The following is a 20,125-nucleotide window of genomic DNA, read 5'->3' as shown; positions in this document are numbered from 1 at the left end:
CAATCACATCAGGTTAATGGGCATATCTATCACTTCAAGTATTTATAATTAGTTTATGTTGGAAGCATTCAAAATTCTGTCCTCTAGCTATTTTGAAATATATAATTAACTGCTGTCAACCATATTTGTCCTACTATGTTAAAGAGCATTAAAAGTTATTGTTCCTATCTAGCAGTATTCCTGTATCTATTAACCATCCTCTCTCTATCCCTTCTGCCCACTACCCTTCCCACCTCTGGTAACTACTGTTTTACTCGCTACTCAATAATTTTATCTAATGATACTCATGTTTTCATTTGTTTGATCCTTACAAATAGTTTTTTGGTGATAGTGCTGTAGTAGTAGGTCAACTGTCTTTATTGACCTTGCAGTCATGTGGAGCACTGGACAGATGAGCATTTACAATTCAGTGTTATGATTGCTCTCATGAAGAGACTGTAACATGACTAGAATCTAGTTGAGCTGTCAGACTCAGAAGGGGTTTGGAGGGGTGTGAGGTTAAACTCCTTAAGGCAGTACCTTCCACTGATATTTTTGTGGAATTGCAAGCATCAGATTCTTAAGCTGCAGTTATATCTACTTTTGAGTTCATTTTTGAAAACAGAAAATATATGAGTATTGTGGCCAATTAAGGATAACAGCGGGGGCTGGGATGTGGCTCAAGCCATATCGCGCTCGCCTGGCGTGCGTGCGGCCCGGGTTCGATCCTCAGCACCACATACAAACAAAGATGTTGTGTCCGCCGAAAACTAATAAATAAGTATTAAAAAATTAAAAAAAAAAAAAAAGGATAACAGCGGAGAGGTTCTGGTGTGAAATATTTAATTTTGCCTCTTTACAGACAGATCCAGTTGAGTATGTGGAAAACATGTGTGAAAACATGCAACTGTACCCACTGCAGGACTTTCTCACTGGAGATCAGCTTCTTTTTGAATACAAGCCGGAAGTAAGGAGGTTTCCACTTCTAAAACTTGCTTTTAGGAAAAGAGAAGGGTGAAAAAGTACCAAGAGTATACTTAAGAACTGAGAAAAGAGAAAACTTGGTTATATTTAGTCAGGATTTTTTATTTGTTTAAGCAGAAGAAATTGCAATAGTTGTATGAGTAATTTCTCATTATTTTACATGATTATGTTTTAATATAAGAAGCTTAAAGTTTTCACGTTGTTCAGACATCTAAAATAGTTAAGGCAGTTAAGAATTATTTTATTTAGTTCTTAAACATACTTAAGAAGTTGTTTAGCTTACCTTTTAATTTTTTTGGAAATTCAGGACAATTAAATCCAGATACAGATTGCTGTTCTAGCCAACCAAAGAGTGGGAGAAATACCTACTAGATAGATTAAAATATACACACCAGTAAAAGAGAGCTCTATTGGTAAATTTCCTAGATGTACAACTGTTAACTTCATGATGTATGGTTCAATAAGGTGACTTTGAACTGGAACCAAAGTGATAAAACCTTTGTTCTTTTATTACATATTATGTTGGATATCTTTATTGAAAAAAAGATTATAGGCATGTGCCACCCTCAGTTTTGCATATATTTAAAAGTATTTTGACTTTGATAAATAAATAACTTTGGGGGATCACAAAATTCTTACAAGAAAAATGTAAGATTTTCTAAATTAGCTGGGCATGGTGGCATATGCCTATAATCCCACTGATTTGAGAGGCTCAGGTAGTAAGTTCCAAGTTTGAGGCCAGCCTCAGCAACTTAGTGAGACCCTGTTTAAAAAATATATGTGTGTGTGTGTGTGTGTGTGTGTGTGTACACGCACGTGTACACACACACACACAGCTGGGGGTGTGGCCCAGTGGTTAAATGCCTGTGGGTTCAATCCCCAGAACCCCCCCACCCCAAATTAAAAATTCTCTAAATTAGAAACATGATTTACAGATAATATTACATATAGGTGAATAGTTGGTGAGGGGCATTCCTCTACTACTGGGGAACATATCACCTTTGTTCTTACAGGGTAACAGTAGCCAACCAGTGATGATTTCTTCCCCAGGGGATATTTGTCACTGTCTAGATATATTTTGGTTGTGATAACTAAGGGTTGGGCATGGAGAGGGCGGTTCCTGAAATCTGGTAAATGGAAGCCTAATATGCTGCCAACCATCCTAAAATGCAGAAGACAGTTACTTACAACAAAGAATTATCTGACCCAGGATGTTACTAGTGCTGAGGTTGAGAAATTTTAGAAAGGGTGTTTATTCCAAAACTTTCTTTTAAAGAGGATAGGGAAAGGCAAAGGAAGAAGTAACAATTACACATTCTTGCTATCTCTCTAGGTTGGTTATGTCTAGTGATCTGAGTGTTTTTTCCAAACCACCATTTGTTGTTTTTTCTCAAAGAAATGTTTAAATTTTACTTGAAATTCCAAATTAACTACATAATCTTGAATTTAATCCTTATCGCAGATGAAGGATTATTAGAGGAGGCCTTGCTTTGGCATCATTTTACTGTCTTGTGTATGAAGTAGTATATAGTTTTTAAGAGTATATTCTTTGGCATGTACAGTATGGTTAGAATTCCACTTTTGACACTTCTAGCTGTGTTTTTTTTTTTTTTTGTAAATCACATAATCTTTAACCTAAGCATTAGTTTTTAATCTCTGAAGCTGAGTATTATTTTCTTTAAAATGATTATACCTTATTATTATTTTTTGGATTAAATGAAATAGTGTATGTTGAGCACTGAATGGCATATAGTAAAAACATAGTAAATAATAGCAGTTTTTATTGCTAGTGCTGTTAATATGTGGGACTTATTATCATGAAACATTTGATAATTGTCAGTTATACCTCAGTAAAACTGAAAAAAATACTTGACATATTAATTAATTAATTAATGATGCTTTGTAAATATGGGTGTTCATGCACTTTAAATAGTTTTATAAACATCAGGATGCTAGGATCTTGGGGGTGTCTAACAATGTAACTTTGCCTTTTTAACAGAAATATATTAAGTTAAGATTATTATTGTATATGTCTCCCTTTCCTTACCACCACCATTCCCCCTTCCACTGTTATTAGGTCATTGCCGAAGCCCTTAATCAGCTAGTTCCTCAAAAAGCAAATCTTGTTCTACTCTCTGGTGCTAATGAGGGAAAATGCAACCTCAAGGAAAAGTGGTTTGGGACTCAGTACAGCATAGAAGGTAAATATTTTGTCTTCCAATTAGATATATCTGATTTACTTTGGAATTTTTATGCTTTAATGATCTTATCTGATGGTTCTTGTGGTGGGGTGAGTATAATTTTTTTTTAAAGTTCCCTTTGAAATGAAAATTACTTACTCTAATTTGGGAGGAATTATTTTCTGCTATGCTTATATTTATTAGCTATTGAAAAAAATCCTGTTTTGGTATTTGGAAATCATTTTTAGAAAAGTACTTTTCAAATATAGTGTGTCACTTTTTGATGTTATTGAAATACAGATAATGATTCAAGGGGTCTGCGAAGGACCTGAGAGTTTATGTATCTAACAGTTTCCCAGCTGATAAGAGTGCTAATGGGACTACACTTTGAACAGTGAAATTCTAGATTGCCTGGATGTGTCAGAATTAATTTGTGGAGGCTAGTCAATGATAGGTTTGTTAAGAGAATTCTGATCATGGCCTTATTTGTTGGATCAGTTTGTCTTTCTTCTCTACAGATGTTGAAAACTCCTGGGCTGAACTGTGGAAGAGTAATTTTGAATTAAATCCAGATCTTCATCTTCCAGCTGAAAACAAGTACATAGGTCAGTAAGATAGCAGTCATTTTACATAATCTATCCATGTACTAATCAGCAAAACTTGTATAGTACATAATGTTTTACAAAGTACCATATGAATTCCTATTTTAGAATCCCAGTTATAGGCATTATTCTTTTCTTTTCTGAATGAAAACACAAATTTAGAAAAACAAAGTGACTTATCCCAAACTATTTAATTGGTGAATAGAAGAACTGGGACTTAAACCCCAATCTTGGCTTCCTGACATTTATGCTTTTTCTTGAACATAATAGCTGACCCTTTCAAAGGAAGAAATTGTCATTATCTTATCATATTTTCTAGTGTTTTTCAAATTGTGGTTTACAACCCATCAAAATGTTGTAAAATAAATATTAATGGGTTGTGATGTCAGTGTAATTGGGCTGTAAAGCATTAAAAAATCAATTAGAATAGAATATAGAAAATATTTTATTACATAAAGAAAAGGTGTTATTTCAAAAAATATTGTTTTGTATCTATCAACTTGCTTGCATTGGAAATATTTCTGTGAGTTGTAGTAAGAAAATTTGAAAGCTACTTATCCTAAGTCAAAGGTTTTACAGTTGTCTGTGAATGTAATACATTCAGAAAACTTTATTTTCCCAGCAATTTCATTACTACATATATATATACAAAAGAGTTGAAAAAAGCACTCAAACAAATACACTTACATCATGATCATACTAGCATTATTAACGACAGTCAAAAGATAAAAAAACAGCCAAATGGATGATTGGATAAATTGTGGTATACACATTCTAGAATACTACTCAGCCATAAATAGAAAGGAAATACAGTGATAAACCTTGGGAATACCATACCAAGTGACAAGGCCATATATGAATATATTTATTTGAAATATCTAAAAAAGTACATCTACAGAGACAGAACATAGTAAAGGTTGCTAGGATCTGGGGAGGGGAATGGTTAATAGGGAGCAACTCCCTTAAAAATAATAGGCTTTCCTTTTAGGGTGATTTGGAAAATTATATGGCACTAGATCAGTGGTTGTGCAATATTGTGGGTGTATTAATGCCTCTGAAATATTCACTTTAAAATGGCTAATTTTCTATCATGTGCATCTCGTCTCAATTAGGAAAAAAGCCATGTGGTGTGTGTGTGTGTGTGTGTGTGTGTTTTACTATATTGGATTTAAAGGCATTTTACAATTGATGTACATCCCCAGCCCTTTTTGGTTTTTATTTTATGAGAGGGTCTTACTAAGTTGCTGAGGCTGATTTCAAAATTGATGATCCTCCTGTCTCAGCCTCCCAAGTCACTTAGATTATCGGCCTGCATGTGCCCCCTTGTGGCTAACTTTTATTTTTATAAGTCTTATGATTTTGGGCAATTCAGTTTCATATCTTGAACATTAAATATCTAAACAACTAAAGTTTTTTTAAGAGAAATAACTATAACAATTTATTCTTTCATTCTCATTTTCCCTCCAGTTACCTATTTATCACCTATATTGGATGTAATAATTTGTTTTTATTAACTGAAATTACAAGTTTGGCTTTGTTTGAGCAGAATTATTTTGTAGACTTTCAAATGTCCATAAAGTTGGTAAGAGACATTCAAGAATGTATTCATTCATAAAGTGAATTATACAACTATCCTAATCAGAAGTTCCTCTTTCAGAATTTTTTTGAGAAAGGAAATGAACCCAAATTCATGGAAATCGAAATTTGGGAAATCACAGATTTTTCAGAGTTTATATACAGCATACTCTAGTATTTAAATATGGCTTATTTTTGCCACACACACAAAAAATGGTTATTTAAACTTTTAAAACCAAGAACAGATTGAGAATTCTGTTAGAATAATGGAATGTTTTTATTCTGTTCTTTTGTTAGCCACGGATTTCACATTGAAGGCTTTTGATTGCCCTGAAACAGAATACCCTGTTAAAATTGTGAATACTCCACAAGGTTCCCTGTGGTATAAGAAAGACAACAAATTCAAAATCCCAAAAGGTAATATGTTACCCTCCCTAAAAGATGTGAGGTAATTAAAACAAATCTTCCTCCTCTTCATAGCAACATTCTTTTTCCCCCTGTGTCTTGCCCACTTCCTTTTCCCTTTACCTGTGGAGACCTTTTCTAGGCTTATCTATCAGATTCATACTGTGTTCCTATGTTATCACATAAATACTTACAGATACTCTGTTTTTCAGTAAATAAAAATTCAAGCCTAGAAATTAATTGTTTTCAGATACTTTTCTTTTAGATAAATGAAAGTGGAGCCAGATGTTTGGCCATTTAAGGAATTGGTATTATTTGAACATAAGATTATATGAAAAAAAATATTCTTACAGGGCTGGGGTTGTGGCTCAGTGGTAGAACACTTGCCTAGCATGTGTGAGACACTGAGTTCGATCCCCAGCACCACAATAAAAAAACTAAATGAACAAAATAAAGGTATTGTGTACATCTACAACTAAAAACTTTTTTTAAAAATTATTCTTGGATATAACAGTAGCCTAATCCAGCATTACAGATGTAAAAATTTCCCCCATCTGCCTCTTGCTATCTTGCTTTTCATTATAAAGGAAGCATCATGTAGAGTTGTTAAACAGACTAAATTTCTTGATTTTTAAGGTTATGACCCAAACTATGTGGCTTTTTTATGTTTTGTTCCTGGTTTATAGCATTGAAACTTCCTGAAGCAACTTGGAATCATAAACTAAGTGTCCTTAGATGTAATTTAACTAATGTCCCAAATCCAAATACAGTTATACCTTAGTTCTGTGAAGAAATCTTGAGTTTGTTGAGAAAGTGTTTCCATAAATCAATCCTTCCATCTTCCCTCTCTTCTTTTCTCCCTCCCTCCATTCTTCCTTTTTCTCTATCCATCCTTTCATCATTCTGCTGGGGATTAAACCCACAGTCTTCTGCTTGTTAAGCATGCATTCTTCCACTGAGCTATATCACCACCTCTTCACAATTTTTCTTGAATGGCTTATAAGACTTTCAGAAAATGTTCTTAATTCAGCTTCCATAGAAAAAGGTTCTGTCAAAACTTTCTGTAAACTTTAGGGTTATTCCCTTAATGTTCTTGACATGTATACCCTAACATTTTCCCTGTCTGAAGCTATTAATAAGTGTGAATATTCATATACCTCTTTGTGTGTATCCATATATCTGATCTTCACTTAGAAAGTCTCACAGGGTACTTTATTTGGAATGGTAAATACTGTCTTTTAAAAAAACCTTAAAAATAAAAATGTAGTGTGTAGAAAAAATTAAAATATGAGGATTTAAGTATTTGTACTTTATTCACAATTAAAAAATATTTGAAGCCTCTGAGCTTCCATAAATTATCTACGGTCTTTTTTTTTTTTTTTTCAGCCTACATACGTTTCCATCTAATTACACCTTTGATACAGAAGTCTGCCGCAAAGTAAGCAACTGTCCTTTTTCTGATTTTTTTTTTTAATATTTTTTAGTTGTCAGTGGATCTTTTATTTTATTTATTTATTTTTATGTGGTGCTGAGGATCAAACCCAGGGCCTCACGCATGCCAGGCAAGTGCTCTACCACTGAGTCACAACCCCAGGCCCATTTTTTTTTAATTATTGGAAAACTTTTATCTTGGTTTAAATCATCCTCTCATTTTCTCTCACAGTACTTGAACTATGTTACTGATTTACGTTTTTCCTATGCTCCAGACAAGCTATTTGTATTGGTACTAAACATTAAAATCATACTCTAGCACCCATATGTAAAACATGCTGATGGTGTAGGCTAGTCACAGAGTTTAGTGAATTGTGAAAGTTCTTAATGATCAGTTCTCGCTGTACTCTAGGGTTAACTCCTAGTCTATAGTGAGGACTGTTGGATCTGTTGATCCTGTACTTAAACACTGCCAAAGAATCAAATTACAACTTGTTCTTAGCAGTTTGCCTAAATATTTGGATAGCGACATTGTAGAAAATTAGAGAGCCTAAGATGTGCAGAGTCACAGAAAGTGCTCAGGAATTGATAGTGAACTTTTCCTTTGCCACTTAACTGTATCCAACCTTAAAATGACAAGCAGTATTAAACTCTATTATAATGTTTACTCTAAAAACTTGCCTTCCCTCATATTTTCAATTTGTCCGTCAGAAAGCTTAAGTTTGGAGAGTAACCAGGCACAGTGGCACTTGGCTGTGGCTCACTGAGACAGGATGGTAAGTTCAAGTTAGGAGGATGGCAAGTTTGAGGCCAGCCTCAGCAACTTAGCAAGATCCTCCTCAAAACAAAAAATAAAAAGGACTAGGGATAATGTTCAGTGGTAGAGCACCCCTGGCTTCAATCTCTAGTTACCCTCCAACCCTCAAAAAAGTCTGGAGAGAAGCCATGAGCCTTAGGCCAATAGCTTCTGATGCCTATTCCATTCCCTTCATTATACAATATAACTAATGTCATTTTATACATGTACATGACATGAAAAAGCCTAGGAAGCACCACTAATATGCCTGTGAAACTGAGTCCTGAGTAAGCTATATTTACCTTTGAACCAAATTAGCATTCAGTTTTACATTTCAGAGTGAGGAATTAATAATACCTTTCTAAAAGTAAAGTTTTTTTAAAAAATTCTAATTTGAAGCAAATCTATTCATGTCTTTCTTGCCAATTAATAATGTTGTTTGCATTCGGTAAACTTTTCAGTGTGGTCCTCTTTGATATCTTTGTCAATATCCTTACCCATAATCTTGCGGAACCAGCTTATGAAGCTGATGTGGCACAGCTGGAGTATAAACTGGTAGCTGGAGAGCATGGTTTAATTATTCGAGTAAAAGGATTCAACCACAAACTACCTGTAAGTTTATGTACTGTTTTCTTCATAGAGTGCTTTAAGGTATAATGTTTGTTTATTGCCCCTGTAATATCAAGCATAGAGGCAAGTGCATGAAGTACTACACCTAAAAAGAAATGTTTGTATCATGAGTTTTCTTGGCTGATGACAGGTATTCTAACTATGACTATAACCAAAGAATTATATATGTCTTATTATGCAGTGTGTACAATACAGCCCAGGCTGTTGACGTGATCTCACTTACCTTTGTTGTTAGCCAACATTGGCATTTAGAACTGTTTTACCGTATGCCAGTGGCAGATTTAAAGGACCTGGTTTATTGACTGTCATGGAGTAGAACTCCAATATTTATGCCCTGTCTTCCTCTTTTTTTGTACTCTCTACTATTGTTTCAAATATGTATTTCATTTTCATTCTAAATTTATGAGCCTTTTTTTCTAAAAGGTTGTGTATCTGTTGATAAGGAATGTGTTTCAGTGTTACTTTGACATAAATTTAATATTAGCAGAGGAAAAAATGATATGCTTTAAACGCCTGGTAAAATAATATAATGTACCCAACAACAAATTTTATATCTAGGCTTCTTAGATACATTATATATTGTATTAAAGTTTGGGGAATAGGTTCATACAAGAAAAAATCTAGAGGAAAGAACCTGCCAGAAAGCATATCTGTGAGGGCTAGGGTTGTGGCTCAGTGGCAGAGTGCTTGCCTAGCCTGTGTGAGGCACTGGGTTCAATCCTCAGCACCACATATAAATAAATAAAATAAAATAAAACAAAGGTACATCAACATCTAAAAAATATATTAAAAAAAAACAAAAGAAAGCATATCTGTGCCTAGGAAGCATTAGTTTCCCTCTTGACAGAAACTCAAGAGAAGAGTATATTTTCCCCCCTCTATACCCTTACACCTCACCTACCTAGGAGCAAAGATTGGTCTTAAGAAAAGGTACCACAAAGTATATTACTATATTACTTTTTTTCACTCTAAAGGACTAAATATAATACAGCTTAAAATCCAAATAGATTAATAGTGGTTTTTATTTGGAAAGTATGTTTTAGATTTACCTGGAAAGCTTTTTCAAAATACAAACCATAGAAAAGTGTTTGATAGTTTTCATTTTATAAAGTTTACCTAGTCTTAATATTAAAAAATGATATAGAACATAAACATTTATGTATAGAAAACACAATACTGATTTTACCTATAGAATATAGATGCATACTTCCTAAAAATTTTTGAAAATTAGGACTGAGAATCTAGCTCAATGGTGGAGTGCTTGAGTAGCATGCAAAAGGCCTTGGGTTCCATCCCCAGCATTGCAAAATCAGTCAATAAATATAGCAAAAAGAACAATTCATCATGACCAAGTACCAGGACTGCTAGGGTTGTCCAGTATTAAGAAATTGATGGCTATAGCTCATTATAACATGAATCAAAAAAGAGCAACCACTATATAAATATTGTGAGAAATGCCAAAAATTTGATGAATTGGTATTGGCATTCATAATAAATAGGAATAGATGGAAATTATTTAAACTCAATAAAGACTATTAACAGCCCTCCCACACCAACAGCAAGTGTTACATTAAATGATGAAACACTGAACATTAAAATCAGGAAACAAGCCCAGAGTAATACATGATCACCTCTGTTAGTCAACATTGTTTTTGAGGTTCTGACTACCACAATAAAATGAAGTGAAACTTTTTTGGAAAAGAATAACATTTTTCTTTGTAGATGATCTGATTGTATTCTTAGAAAACCTAAGATGCTACTAAAATTATTACTGAATTCCTACCATTAATTACTAAAATTAAAACTAATTTGTGATGTGTGGCTAGTCATGAGTTCAGTATTTCAAAATCAGTTGCTCTTTTCCTGTGGTAGCAAAAACCACTTAGAAGTGGGTAGAAACAAATATTACACTTACGATATTGAGAAAAACAACAAAATACCTAGGAATAAGTAGGAATAGTATAGGAGCTAGCTAAAGAAAACTGTAAATCTTTTTTTTTTTTTGTGGTGGTGGTGCTGGGATCAAACCCAGGTCCTATACTTGCTAGGCTGATCCTCTACCAATGAATTACATCCCCAGTTGAAAACTGTATAATGAAGCAAATAAAAAAGACCTTGAGACTCACCTTCTGGGTATTATAAAATTATCAGTTTTTAAAATTAATATATAATGTTCATCCAATTAAAGTCACATTTTGGAGTGGTAGGGACACTAGATAAAATGAAATAAGTGTGTTTGGAAAGAAAAAAAATATTTGAGAATACTCAGGAAAATAATGAAAAAGGAAGAACCATGGCTCCAAATTTGGCAAATATTGAGAATTTGAGTCCCTGAAGATTCTCTTGAGTCCTTAGTGTACTTCTTTTTAATTTTTTTTTTTTTTTTGTAGTTGTAGGTGGACAGAATGCCTTTATTTTATTTGTTTATGAGGTACTAAGGACCAAACCCAGTGCCTCACACGTGCTAGGCAAGCACTCTGCCACTAAGCTATAGCCCTAGCCCTTTGGTACTTCTTTTATGTCCTCTATAATGCCTAGTATTATGCTAAATCCCTGGTAAAAACCAAAGGAAAACATTTGCCCCCTAACACTTGGTAGATTTTCATGCTTTGCCACATCAAGTGTTTCTTTTGTTTTCCCCCCTTACAGCTACTGTTTCAGCTCATTATTGACTACTTAGCTGAGTTTAGTTCCACACCAGCTGTCTTTACAATGATAACGGAGCAATTGAAGAAGACCTACTTTAACATTCTCATCAAGCCTGAGACTCTGGCCAAGTGCGTATACACAGGATCAATTTATATTTTAGGAACCTAAAAGCATTTACCTTTCTTAGGGAATTGCAGGGAGTGAAGCTAATTTTGGTGCTTATTTTCAGACATGCGAGAATTGTGCTGTGGCTTCAGATCATAAAATCTCTAAATCCAGATTAAGTAACTATCTGTGAACAGGACTAAAAGCAGCCTATTATACTTGATTAGAGGCTGAAAATAAAGAAGAATGTTTTTCTAATCTTTGTAAGCAAATCATTAAATAATTTGCAATTTACTTTGTAAGTAAACAGTTAAGTGCTGGCTTGTTTGTAGTCCAAAATTGTTTACTGGTGATTTTAGTGTGTTATAAGGTTTGATAAGTATCTCAATTAAGTTGCTTGTCACTTATCTGGCAACTTTAACTATACAGAATTCAGCTAAGGTTCCTGAAGAAAGCAAGGCAACTGAACAGCCTGTACACTAATGCTTGAACCCTCTCATAAAAAGCTGTCCCTGGGGCCTTCCCTCAGAGCCTGTTTTTACTTTAGTCCAGGGCTAATGATAGCCTATGTGGATACCTTTGTGTGAATCAGAAAGAAAGCTCTCTTTGGGATACCCTATCAGCAGGGTAGAGCCTTTGTGGGAAGAACAGATAAGTCCCCTCTGAGCAGGTATAGCCCTTTTGCAAAGGGCTTGCAAACCTCTTCTTGACTCCCTTGCTGGACATCTGAAAATGGTGAACAAACAGCACAACTTTAAATGGAAACCCTGCTTTTGACATAGTTATAATGAGCCCATAAATTACAAAAGAAGAAGGGGTTAAGTGTTAGGTTTAACTGATAATCTGATTTGGGAAGAAGAGTTGTCTGCAATTGTTGAAATGATGATAATAGTGCTGTGTATCCCATAAATCCTGAATACTACTTTGTTTTACTTATAAAAATACTACTATATCAATTCCTTTTTTTTTTTCCCCTTTGAGTAATGGAGCTTGAACTCAGGGGCACTCGACCACTGAGCCACATCCCCAGCCCTTTTTTGTATTTTATTTAGAGATAGGGTCTCATTGAGTTGCTTAGTGCCTTGCTTTTGCTGAGGCTGACTTTGAACTCAGTGTTTCTCCTGCTTTGTCCGCAGCCAGTGCAGACGGTTAATTGTTTGGTCATGAAGGGAAATTCTCAGGGAGTTACAAAATGAAACACAGACACACAATTTTACCTTTAAACCAAGTTCCAGGGGACGGTTCCTCATGCTCTCAGCCTCAAGCTCCAGGGCGGAAGCGAGTTTTTATGGGAGAGGCTAGTAAGAGAGAGCAAGCATGCTTGGGAGTGGGCTTTTATTGGGGAACTCTAAATTCTGGGGAAAATCCCATCCAATGAAGGTGGGGGGGGGCAGTGTTGCAAGGTCAGATGAGGTGATTGGGTCCCTGGGGTAGTGGATAGACACATCTCTACACAGACACCGATCTTGAACCCAAGAAGGGTGGGGAAGTCATGCTGCATTTCTGCTACGTGGACACCTCAGACACCCAGCCGGAGAGTAACTCAGTCACATGCGAGGTTGGTCTCCCACACTCCTGCCTCAGCCTCCAGAGCTACTGGGATTATAGGCATATGCCACTGCGCCTGTCTTATCAACTACTATTTTAGTAAAACCCAGTCACTTTGGAAATTTATTGAAGTGTAGTAGAATAATAATATGCCTACTATTCGTGGAAAATTTATGTGCTAGCACTATTCAAAGAACTTATATATATTCATTCTCACCATGTGATTATGCCAAATAAATGGTAGGCATTATTACAAGTGAAGAAATTGAATCACAGTTATTAGTTAACTTGCCAAGTTCAAACAGCTTATTAGGTGTAGGTTTAGGTTGGTTTGGAGATAAGGAGGTAAAGTTAATCTGCTTCTAGACTAGAGACATTACCTAGACTATATTGTCACTGCAATTATAGATTCTCATCATAGTAGCCTCCAGTAATTAATGTTAGTGAGACTTCAAACCAAAATAGTAATAATGCTAAATTGGCATATGACTGGGAAAGCTTTGAGTCATCTATCAACTTTACTTATGTTAAATATTTTACTCTGCAACTAAGACTAGATAAGTGTATTATTGTACTGGTGAGTAAAATCCATTAAAAACTTTGTATATGCAACTTGAAATTCTTTTTGATGATTATGACATTTCCCCCCCATCTTAAGTTGTGATAGAAATTGTCTCTTTAAAAAAACACATCATCTATAAAACTTGACCAAATATTTCTGTACTTTTAAGATGCATTTCTTGCAACAGAGGTTGTTGCTATTTGTTTTTCTGCTCTTTGTGCAGAGATGTGCGACTTTTAATCCTGGAATATGCCCGTTGGTCAATGATTGATAAGTACCGGGCTTTGATGGATGGCCTTTCCCTGGAGTCTCTCCTGAGCTTTGTCAAAGAGTTCAAAGCCCAACTCTTTGTTGAGGGCCTGGTACAAGGAAATGTCACAAGCATGGTGAGTGTTAGGTATACTATTACTGTATTCTGGGCTTCAGTGCAGTGGTGTACTCTGAAATTGTATGAAGCGGGAAGCTCTGTAGTTTTGTGGGCCAGCATTATCATTTTCTGATTTGGAGGAAATCTGCCATTCTGATACTTAGGCAACTCTCTTCCTATGAAGAAGACTGTTTATGACTTTGAATGAAATGAGTTTGACAATGTGTGTGTGTCGGGGGTTGTTGGTTACATTTGTGGAAGATTGTAGAAAACATGAAGAGTTTAATGTAGAGATTAAAGTGGGAGTAGTATGTGGCAAGGGATGTTATACATATATACAGAAGCAGACCTATGTGTTATAAGTTTTGTTAGGTGAAGGAACCTTGGGCTTTATTCTGTAGCAAATGGAGAACCATTGAAGAATTTAAGATTTGTGGTTAAGTAGAATGGTGTTTCCAGAGGCTGGGATTGGGGAAAGAAGGAAGAGAGCAGTTGTTTAATGGGTATAGAATTTTAGTTTTACAAAATGAAAATGTTTTGGAAATCTATTTTATATCAGTGTGAATATAGTTACTACTATAGTTAACACTACTGAACTGTACACTTTATCATACTAAAAAATGTTTAGTATGATAAACTTTGTTATATGAACAATGATGAAGTCTGAGATTATGCCAAAGAAATGAAAAAGAATAGGAAATAATAAGGTAGAAAATGGCCCAAACTTAAAACTTAATTAGTGGAAGTGAGGGAAAAGGGAGGAATCTGTGATAATACTACTCATTTTCCTTATTAGAAGCAGAGGAAGATTGGGAACATATGAAGAGTTTTTTCTTTTTGTTTTTTTAATATTTTTGGTTGTAGGTGGACACAGTACTTTATTTATTTTTATGTGGTGCTGGGGAATCTAACCTAGTACCTCACACATGGTAGGCAAGTGCTCTACCACTGAGCTACAACTCCGGCCCCATAAAGAATTTTTTCTGATATTAAATTAGATGTATTTCTGGGGTCTTGTAACTCTACAATGGCCTTTTCCAGGCAAGAATGGCATTCCTAAAATGGCTATTGACTGTAACTTGACAATGGCCTTTTCCAGGCAGAATGGCATTCCTAAAATGGCTATTGACTGTTTTCCTTTATGGCCTCCCAGTTTCTCAGGACTGACCCTTTGATAGAATACATAAATCTTCTTTATTATTTTTCTTTTTTGGTACTGAGGGTTGAACCTAGGGGTGCTTTAACCACTGACCTGTTTTATTTCTTATTTTGAGACAGGGTCTTGCTAAGTTGCTGAGGCTGGCCTTGAACTTGTGAGCCTCCTGCCTCAGCCTCCCAAGTTGCTAGGATTATAGGCATGTGCCACCCCACCTAGTTATAAATCACTCTTGAAACTGTGACTGCTATCCATCCCTTCTTTTCTATCTTTATATCCCCCAAACCTCAAACCATCCTTAGTATCTGTCCTGCCCACAGAAAGAATTTTCCAAGTCTGAATCCACAACAAAAAGAATAAGAATAGCTGCCTTTTTCTGGACACAGTGGGAGTACCAAGAAGGGGCTTTGGGTCCAGAGAACTTGGTACTATGGATTGCCCCCAGGAAAAACCACTTTAGAAACCATACCCACCCCCCCACACACACCCCCTTACCCCTGGCTTTTGTGTCTTTGTATGGGTACTGGAGATTGAACCCAGGGCCTCAGGCATGGGTAAGCACTCTGACACTGAACTTTTTATTTTATTTTGAGACAGGGTCTTGGTAAGTTGCCCAGGCCAGCCTCAAACTTAAGATCCTCCTGCCTCAGTCCTTTGTGGTATTACAGGTGTGTGCTGCCATGGCTGGAAAATACCTCATTTTGTCGAAGAAATCTTTTATTTTGTAGGAGAAATTTTTGGAGAGGAAGAGAATATGTTCTCTTAGAATAAGTGCTTATTCTATCCAGGCTCTGTGTCCTTGGGCCCAGATTTCTAAAACACAGGGGTAGGTCCACTTGGATACACTCACCCTAAACAAGTAAGTTTGATCCAATGAGGAGTGTATGGTAAGCAGATTGCAGAGGGAGCCAGAAGAGGAGCTGTTCATTTAAGAGTATTCACCTGGGTGTGGTGGCACAGCCACTTCAGAAGCTAAGGTAAGAGCATCCCCAAATTTGAGGCTAGCCCAAGAAACTTAAGAATATTTCAAAATAAAAATTTAAAAAAGGGCAAAGGATGTAGTTTAGAGGCAGAGTGCTCCTGGGTTCAATCATAGTACCTCCCTTTCCACCATACACAGTCAGTATTTAATAATTAAACATTATCATTCAGTTGATTTCCTGATCAATGAAATGACTTAATTGGTATTACATGGTTCTGGGTGAAATAAATCAAGAGGAACTAATACAGTAATTCTCTTTTACCTCTTAGGAATCTATGGATTTCCTGAAATATGTTGTTGAGTAAGTACTGGTTTGAATTTTCTCTTTGAGATGTGTTCAGAAAAAGGGCATTAAGCCCCACAGTTAATTGTTACTAAACTCACATTTGAAATATTTACCCATGGTAGATTTTCTTGAGGCTGAGATAAAGCAAATCAGAAGGGATTGTGAATGGCCTGGCTATTTCTTTTGGAAGGGTGTATGTGAATAAAGGCACTGCCTCAGTAACCCATGTGATTCTTTTGCAGTAAGCTGAATTTCATGCCCCTGGAGCAAGAAATGCCTGTGCAATTCCAAGTGGTAGAGCTACCCAGTGGCCACCACTTATGCAAAGTGAGAGCTCTAAACAAGGGTGATGCCAACTCTGAAGTCACTGTTTACTACCAGGTCAGTTGGTCCCATTGTATTCTTGTGGATAAGTACCTTTAGGGCATGAAAGTCTGGGGGAAGGTCCAAAGTACCTTGGAATGAGCTGACCCAATGACCTTCTTGTTACCTCTGTAACTTAACCACAAATCTTAAATTCTTCTTGTGCCATTTTTCCTCTTGAAGCAACTACGTTTAAATTTTGCTTCTATCAGTAAAATGGGCCTTTTCTCTACTATGAGATATTGCTCCATTAATCAACTAATCTAGAATCTGGAAGAACTGATGCAGTATGGATGGAAATTCCTGCATGTTTCCCTAACAGAACCCCAAATAGACCTGTTAAAAGGACAGTTTTGAAAAATAGACAAAAGTAAACCTAGCCAAACGATCAGTATACACTGAACAAGAATGATTATGAGCCATAAAGGTTTCAAAACACCTGAGGGAAAGGATTTATTACTTCCACTTTATAGATGATAAATCCAAGGTTCTGAGTCCCTCATTTGTTGGTCTCCAATTTATCTGGTCAGTCCTTGGAATCTGTATTCTTTGCACACTATTCTGGAGGCTTGGGAAGAGCTTAAAATAAGGAAGCACTTTTCAACAGTCCCTTTAACACATGGTCTACTTTAGCCTGTGGTTAATCTCCCACTCAACTTCTAATCTATAAGAAGGATCTTCTCTAAATCTCCAGCTTGACATCTGACTTCCCAAATTCTGGAGTTCCAATAGCTGCTGCTGTGGTCCTGAGTTTCTTGCATGAGGAAGTCCTTATCAGTTCTTACCTTTCAGGTCTTGTGAAGGTCCTTGGTCTGGGGTTTGAGTACCATGGCCTTGTAAAAATTTTTTTTTGTCCTTGTATTGTGTTTCTGGCCCTAGGCCTGAGTCTTATCCTGACATTGCCCTGGTCTGGTGTCAGAAGTAAATTGACCTATGTCAGTCATCTTTTGTTGGTGAACTTGAGCCTTTCTCTAGTCTTTTATTTTATTTTATTTAAATACTGGGATTGAACTCTGGGGCACTCAGCCACTGAGCTATATCCCCAGCCCTATTCTGTATTTTATTTAAAGACCGGGTCTGACTGAGTGGCTTAGTGCTTCGCTTTTGCTGCTGCTGGCTTTGAACTCGTGATCCTCTTGCCTCAACCTCCTGAGCTGCTAGGGTTACAGGCATGTGCCACCATGCCTCGCTTCCCTAGTCTTCTTAATGAGTGCTTCAGGAGCCACAGTAGTTTTGGATTTAGGTGAATAGATTTTTGTCTTTCCTTAGAGGCCCAGCTTCTCTGTGGAGCGTATCTGCTTGGTGATAGCAAAAAACCAACCTGCAGTCTTTCTAGGTTCCAACTCTCAGTCCCAAACTCCATAAATAGTATAGCCTGGCCCTGCTTATATGTCTCTTAATTTCTCAAAACCCAGAGGCAGAGTTCTAGGCAGGATTTCACATGTGAGACTGAAGATACTTCTTTCTTTTAGTCATCTCTTAGCACAAACTATTGCTTTTAGGAAACCATTTCCCTCCTCACAGAGAGCATTTTCAATAGAAACTTGATGCACTGGTTCTTTTTTGCAGCTTTCTTAGAAGAAAATAGGAAATCTCATTGTTGGTTATTAAGGGCTTCTAGGGCACACAGGCCTCTTTCTCTGGTGAAGTGGGAAGATCAAGAGAAATGAGTCTCAGAAGAGCCTGACTCTGGAAATGCATGCACAGGCAACCATCTTCTGTCTTTGTCCCCTGCCATCTTCATTCTGAGATATTTTGTCATTCTCTGGGGTAGTTAGGATGAGGCTTCTAAGTAGGGTTTTTTCGTTTTGGATGTTTTTTATATGAACAGTTGTTTCTACCTATGAAATAGATCTGGTCCTATTCCTTCATGATCCCCAACCATTTCCTGCTATCTTCCATAGGGCCTTGAACTAAAATGCTTGAATTTAAATTTAGAAAGTATCCTGTGAGTTCTCTAGGTCCTCCAGGCAGGATCTGGCAGGTCAGGATTATTAGACCCACCTCCATGTTCACCTGCAGTTACAGGTGTCTAGCATAGTTCTTCTTACAGACCTTCAGGTTAGTGGGAAGGGAGAGTGTATGATTACCTCTCTTGGGGTGAAGAGAGGGGATGATAATAAGTAGTTCTTAAGAATAGCTAATATTGGGCTGGGGTTGTGGCTCAGTGGTTGAACGCTTGCCTAGTACATGGGAGGCACTGGGTTCAATCCTCAGCACCAAATAAAAAATAATAAGCAAAGTTATAAAAAAAGTTTTAAAAAGAATAGCTAATATTAAAAAGTTTTGTAAGCCACTGGATATTTAGTTTGTCTGATCACTTTGTCTTTTCAGTCAGGTACCAGGAGTTTAAGAGAATATACTCTTATGGAGCTGCTTGTGGTAAGTGCATAAAGTGAGTCAAGGTGTTTTTAAGAGCCTGGGTTCACTGAGACCCAGCCTTTCTCCTTGGAAGCTGGTGACTTGGGGTAGTCATTTAGTATTCTTACCCAGTAAGAGCACAGAAAAGGGATATAGGAGGAAAGTAGTGAGAGGCTGGACCATGGAGGTATGTGGAACACTTTTTTGAGGGGAGAAAATGGAAGTCTCTTTGCTGCGTTCTGGGCTGATGGTTAGTGTGTTGAATTACAGATGCACATGGAAGAGCCTTGTTTTGACTTCCTTCGAACCAAGCAGACCCTTGGGTAAGTTCGCTGATAAGGGTACTGAAATTTTACAAATGAGTCTGGGGCTTCTTTTGCAGCCTCTCAGAACTTCACAGTCCTTCCATGCCTTAGTTGTCAGATTTTTGAAATATGCTACATCTTGGACTATGATCATGTGTTCAGTTTGGTCAAGTTGCAAGATAAATAAGAAAGCAAGCTAACTTGTGGTCCCTAGTTCAGGAAAGGGGTGCACACCTTGACAAGAGAATTAAGTAGTTGTATACACATTTATGGTCATCTTTTAGGACGTTCAGAACCCAGTATGTGGGCAGAAACCCTCCCCCCTTGAATTTCTGAAGGCAGAGCCCAGTAACCTCATGAGCCCAAAAAACTTTTCACTTTGTTTATAGGTACCATGTATACCCAACCTGTCGGAATACATCTGGGATTCTAGGATTCTCTGTCACTGTGGGGACTCAGGCAACCAAATATAAGTGAGTAAGCCAGTGAATAAATGGATCTAACCTATTCTAGACATGGAGAATGGGAACTACAGATACTTCCTTAAGCCTCATGCAACTCTTAAAACAAGCAGGGTTTGCTCTATTTAGTCACTAGGGAGCAGAAGGGGAGGCAGTAGATGACCATAATGAGGACTGATATGTGGGTTCCAGTGGCCCTTTAGGACTTGGCTCAAGTCTTATTGACAGCACTTGCCAATGTTTTTCATTAGGTAGATGAGAACAAGAAAGGTAATGATTCCCAACTTGACATTTATGCTGGAACTAAATGTAAGGTCTTGATAGTTCTCAGCTTTGGAATGGTCAGGTATGGCTGTAGCTACTTCTGGATGAGGATACTAGGGAAATTGTTCTAGTGG

At 36.7% G+C, this 20,125-nt stretch overlaps 1 protein-coding gene across 2 annotated transcripts in view; it reads left to right on the top strand.

The window, feature by feature from the left end:
• Nrdc (nardilysin convertase) overlaps positions 1-20,125 on the top strand; it is an 87,973-nt gene that overhangs the window by 65,816 nt on the left and 2,032 nt on the right. For both annotated transcript variants that reach the window (XM_027944915.2, XM_027944916.2), the window contains 13 exons: positions 842-946; positions 3,041-3,164; positions 3,662-3,748; positions 5,618-5,737; positions 7,112-7,163; positions 8,414-8,564; positions 11,232-11,359; positions 13,670-13,832; positions 16,221-16,252; positions 16,480-16,618; positions 18,935-18,982; positions 19,232-19,284; positions 19,656-19,739. In XM_027944915.2, the coding sequence (XP_027800716.1) occupies positions 842-946; positions 3,041-3,164; positions 3,662-3,748; positions 5,618-5,737; positions 7,112-7,163; positions 8,414-8,564; positions 11,232-11,359; positions 13,670-13,832; positions 16,221-16,252; positions 16,480-16,618; positions 18,935-18,982; positions 19,232-19,284; positions 19,656-19,739 (1,286 nt within the window). The remainder of the gene's footprint in view (positions 1-841; positions 947-3,040; positions 3,165-3,661; positions 3,749-5,617; positions 5,738-7,111; positions 7,164-8,413; positions 8,565-11,231; positions 11,360-13,669; positions 13,833-16,220; positions 16,253-16,479; positions 16,619-18,934; positions 18,983-19,231; positions 19,285-19,655; positions 19,740-20,125) is intronic.

The sequence above is a fragment of the Marmota flaviventris genome, chromosome 10, assembly GCF_047511675.1.
Source record: "Marmota flaviventris isolate mMarFla1 chromosome 10, mMarFla1.hap1, whole genome shotgun sequence".
In the NCBI taxonomy this organism is placed as follows: Eukaryota; Metazoa; Chordata; class Mammalia; order Rodentia; family Sciuridae; genus Marmota; species Marmota flaviventris.
The sequence above is the reverse complement of the archived record's forward strand: the minus strand, read 5'-3'. Positions and strand labels throughout refer to the sequence as shown.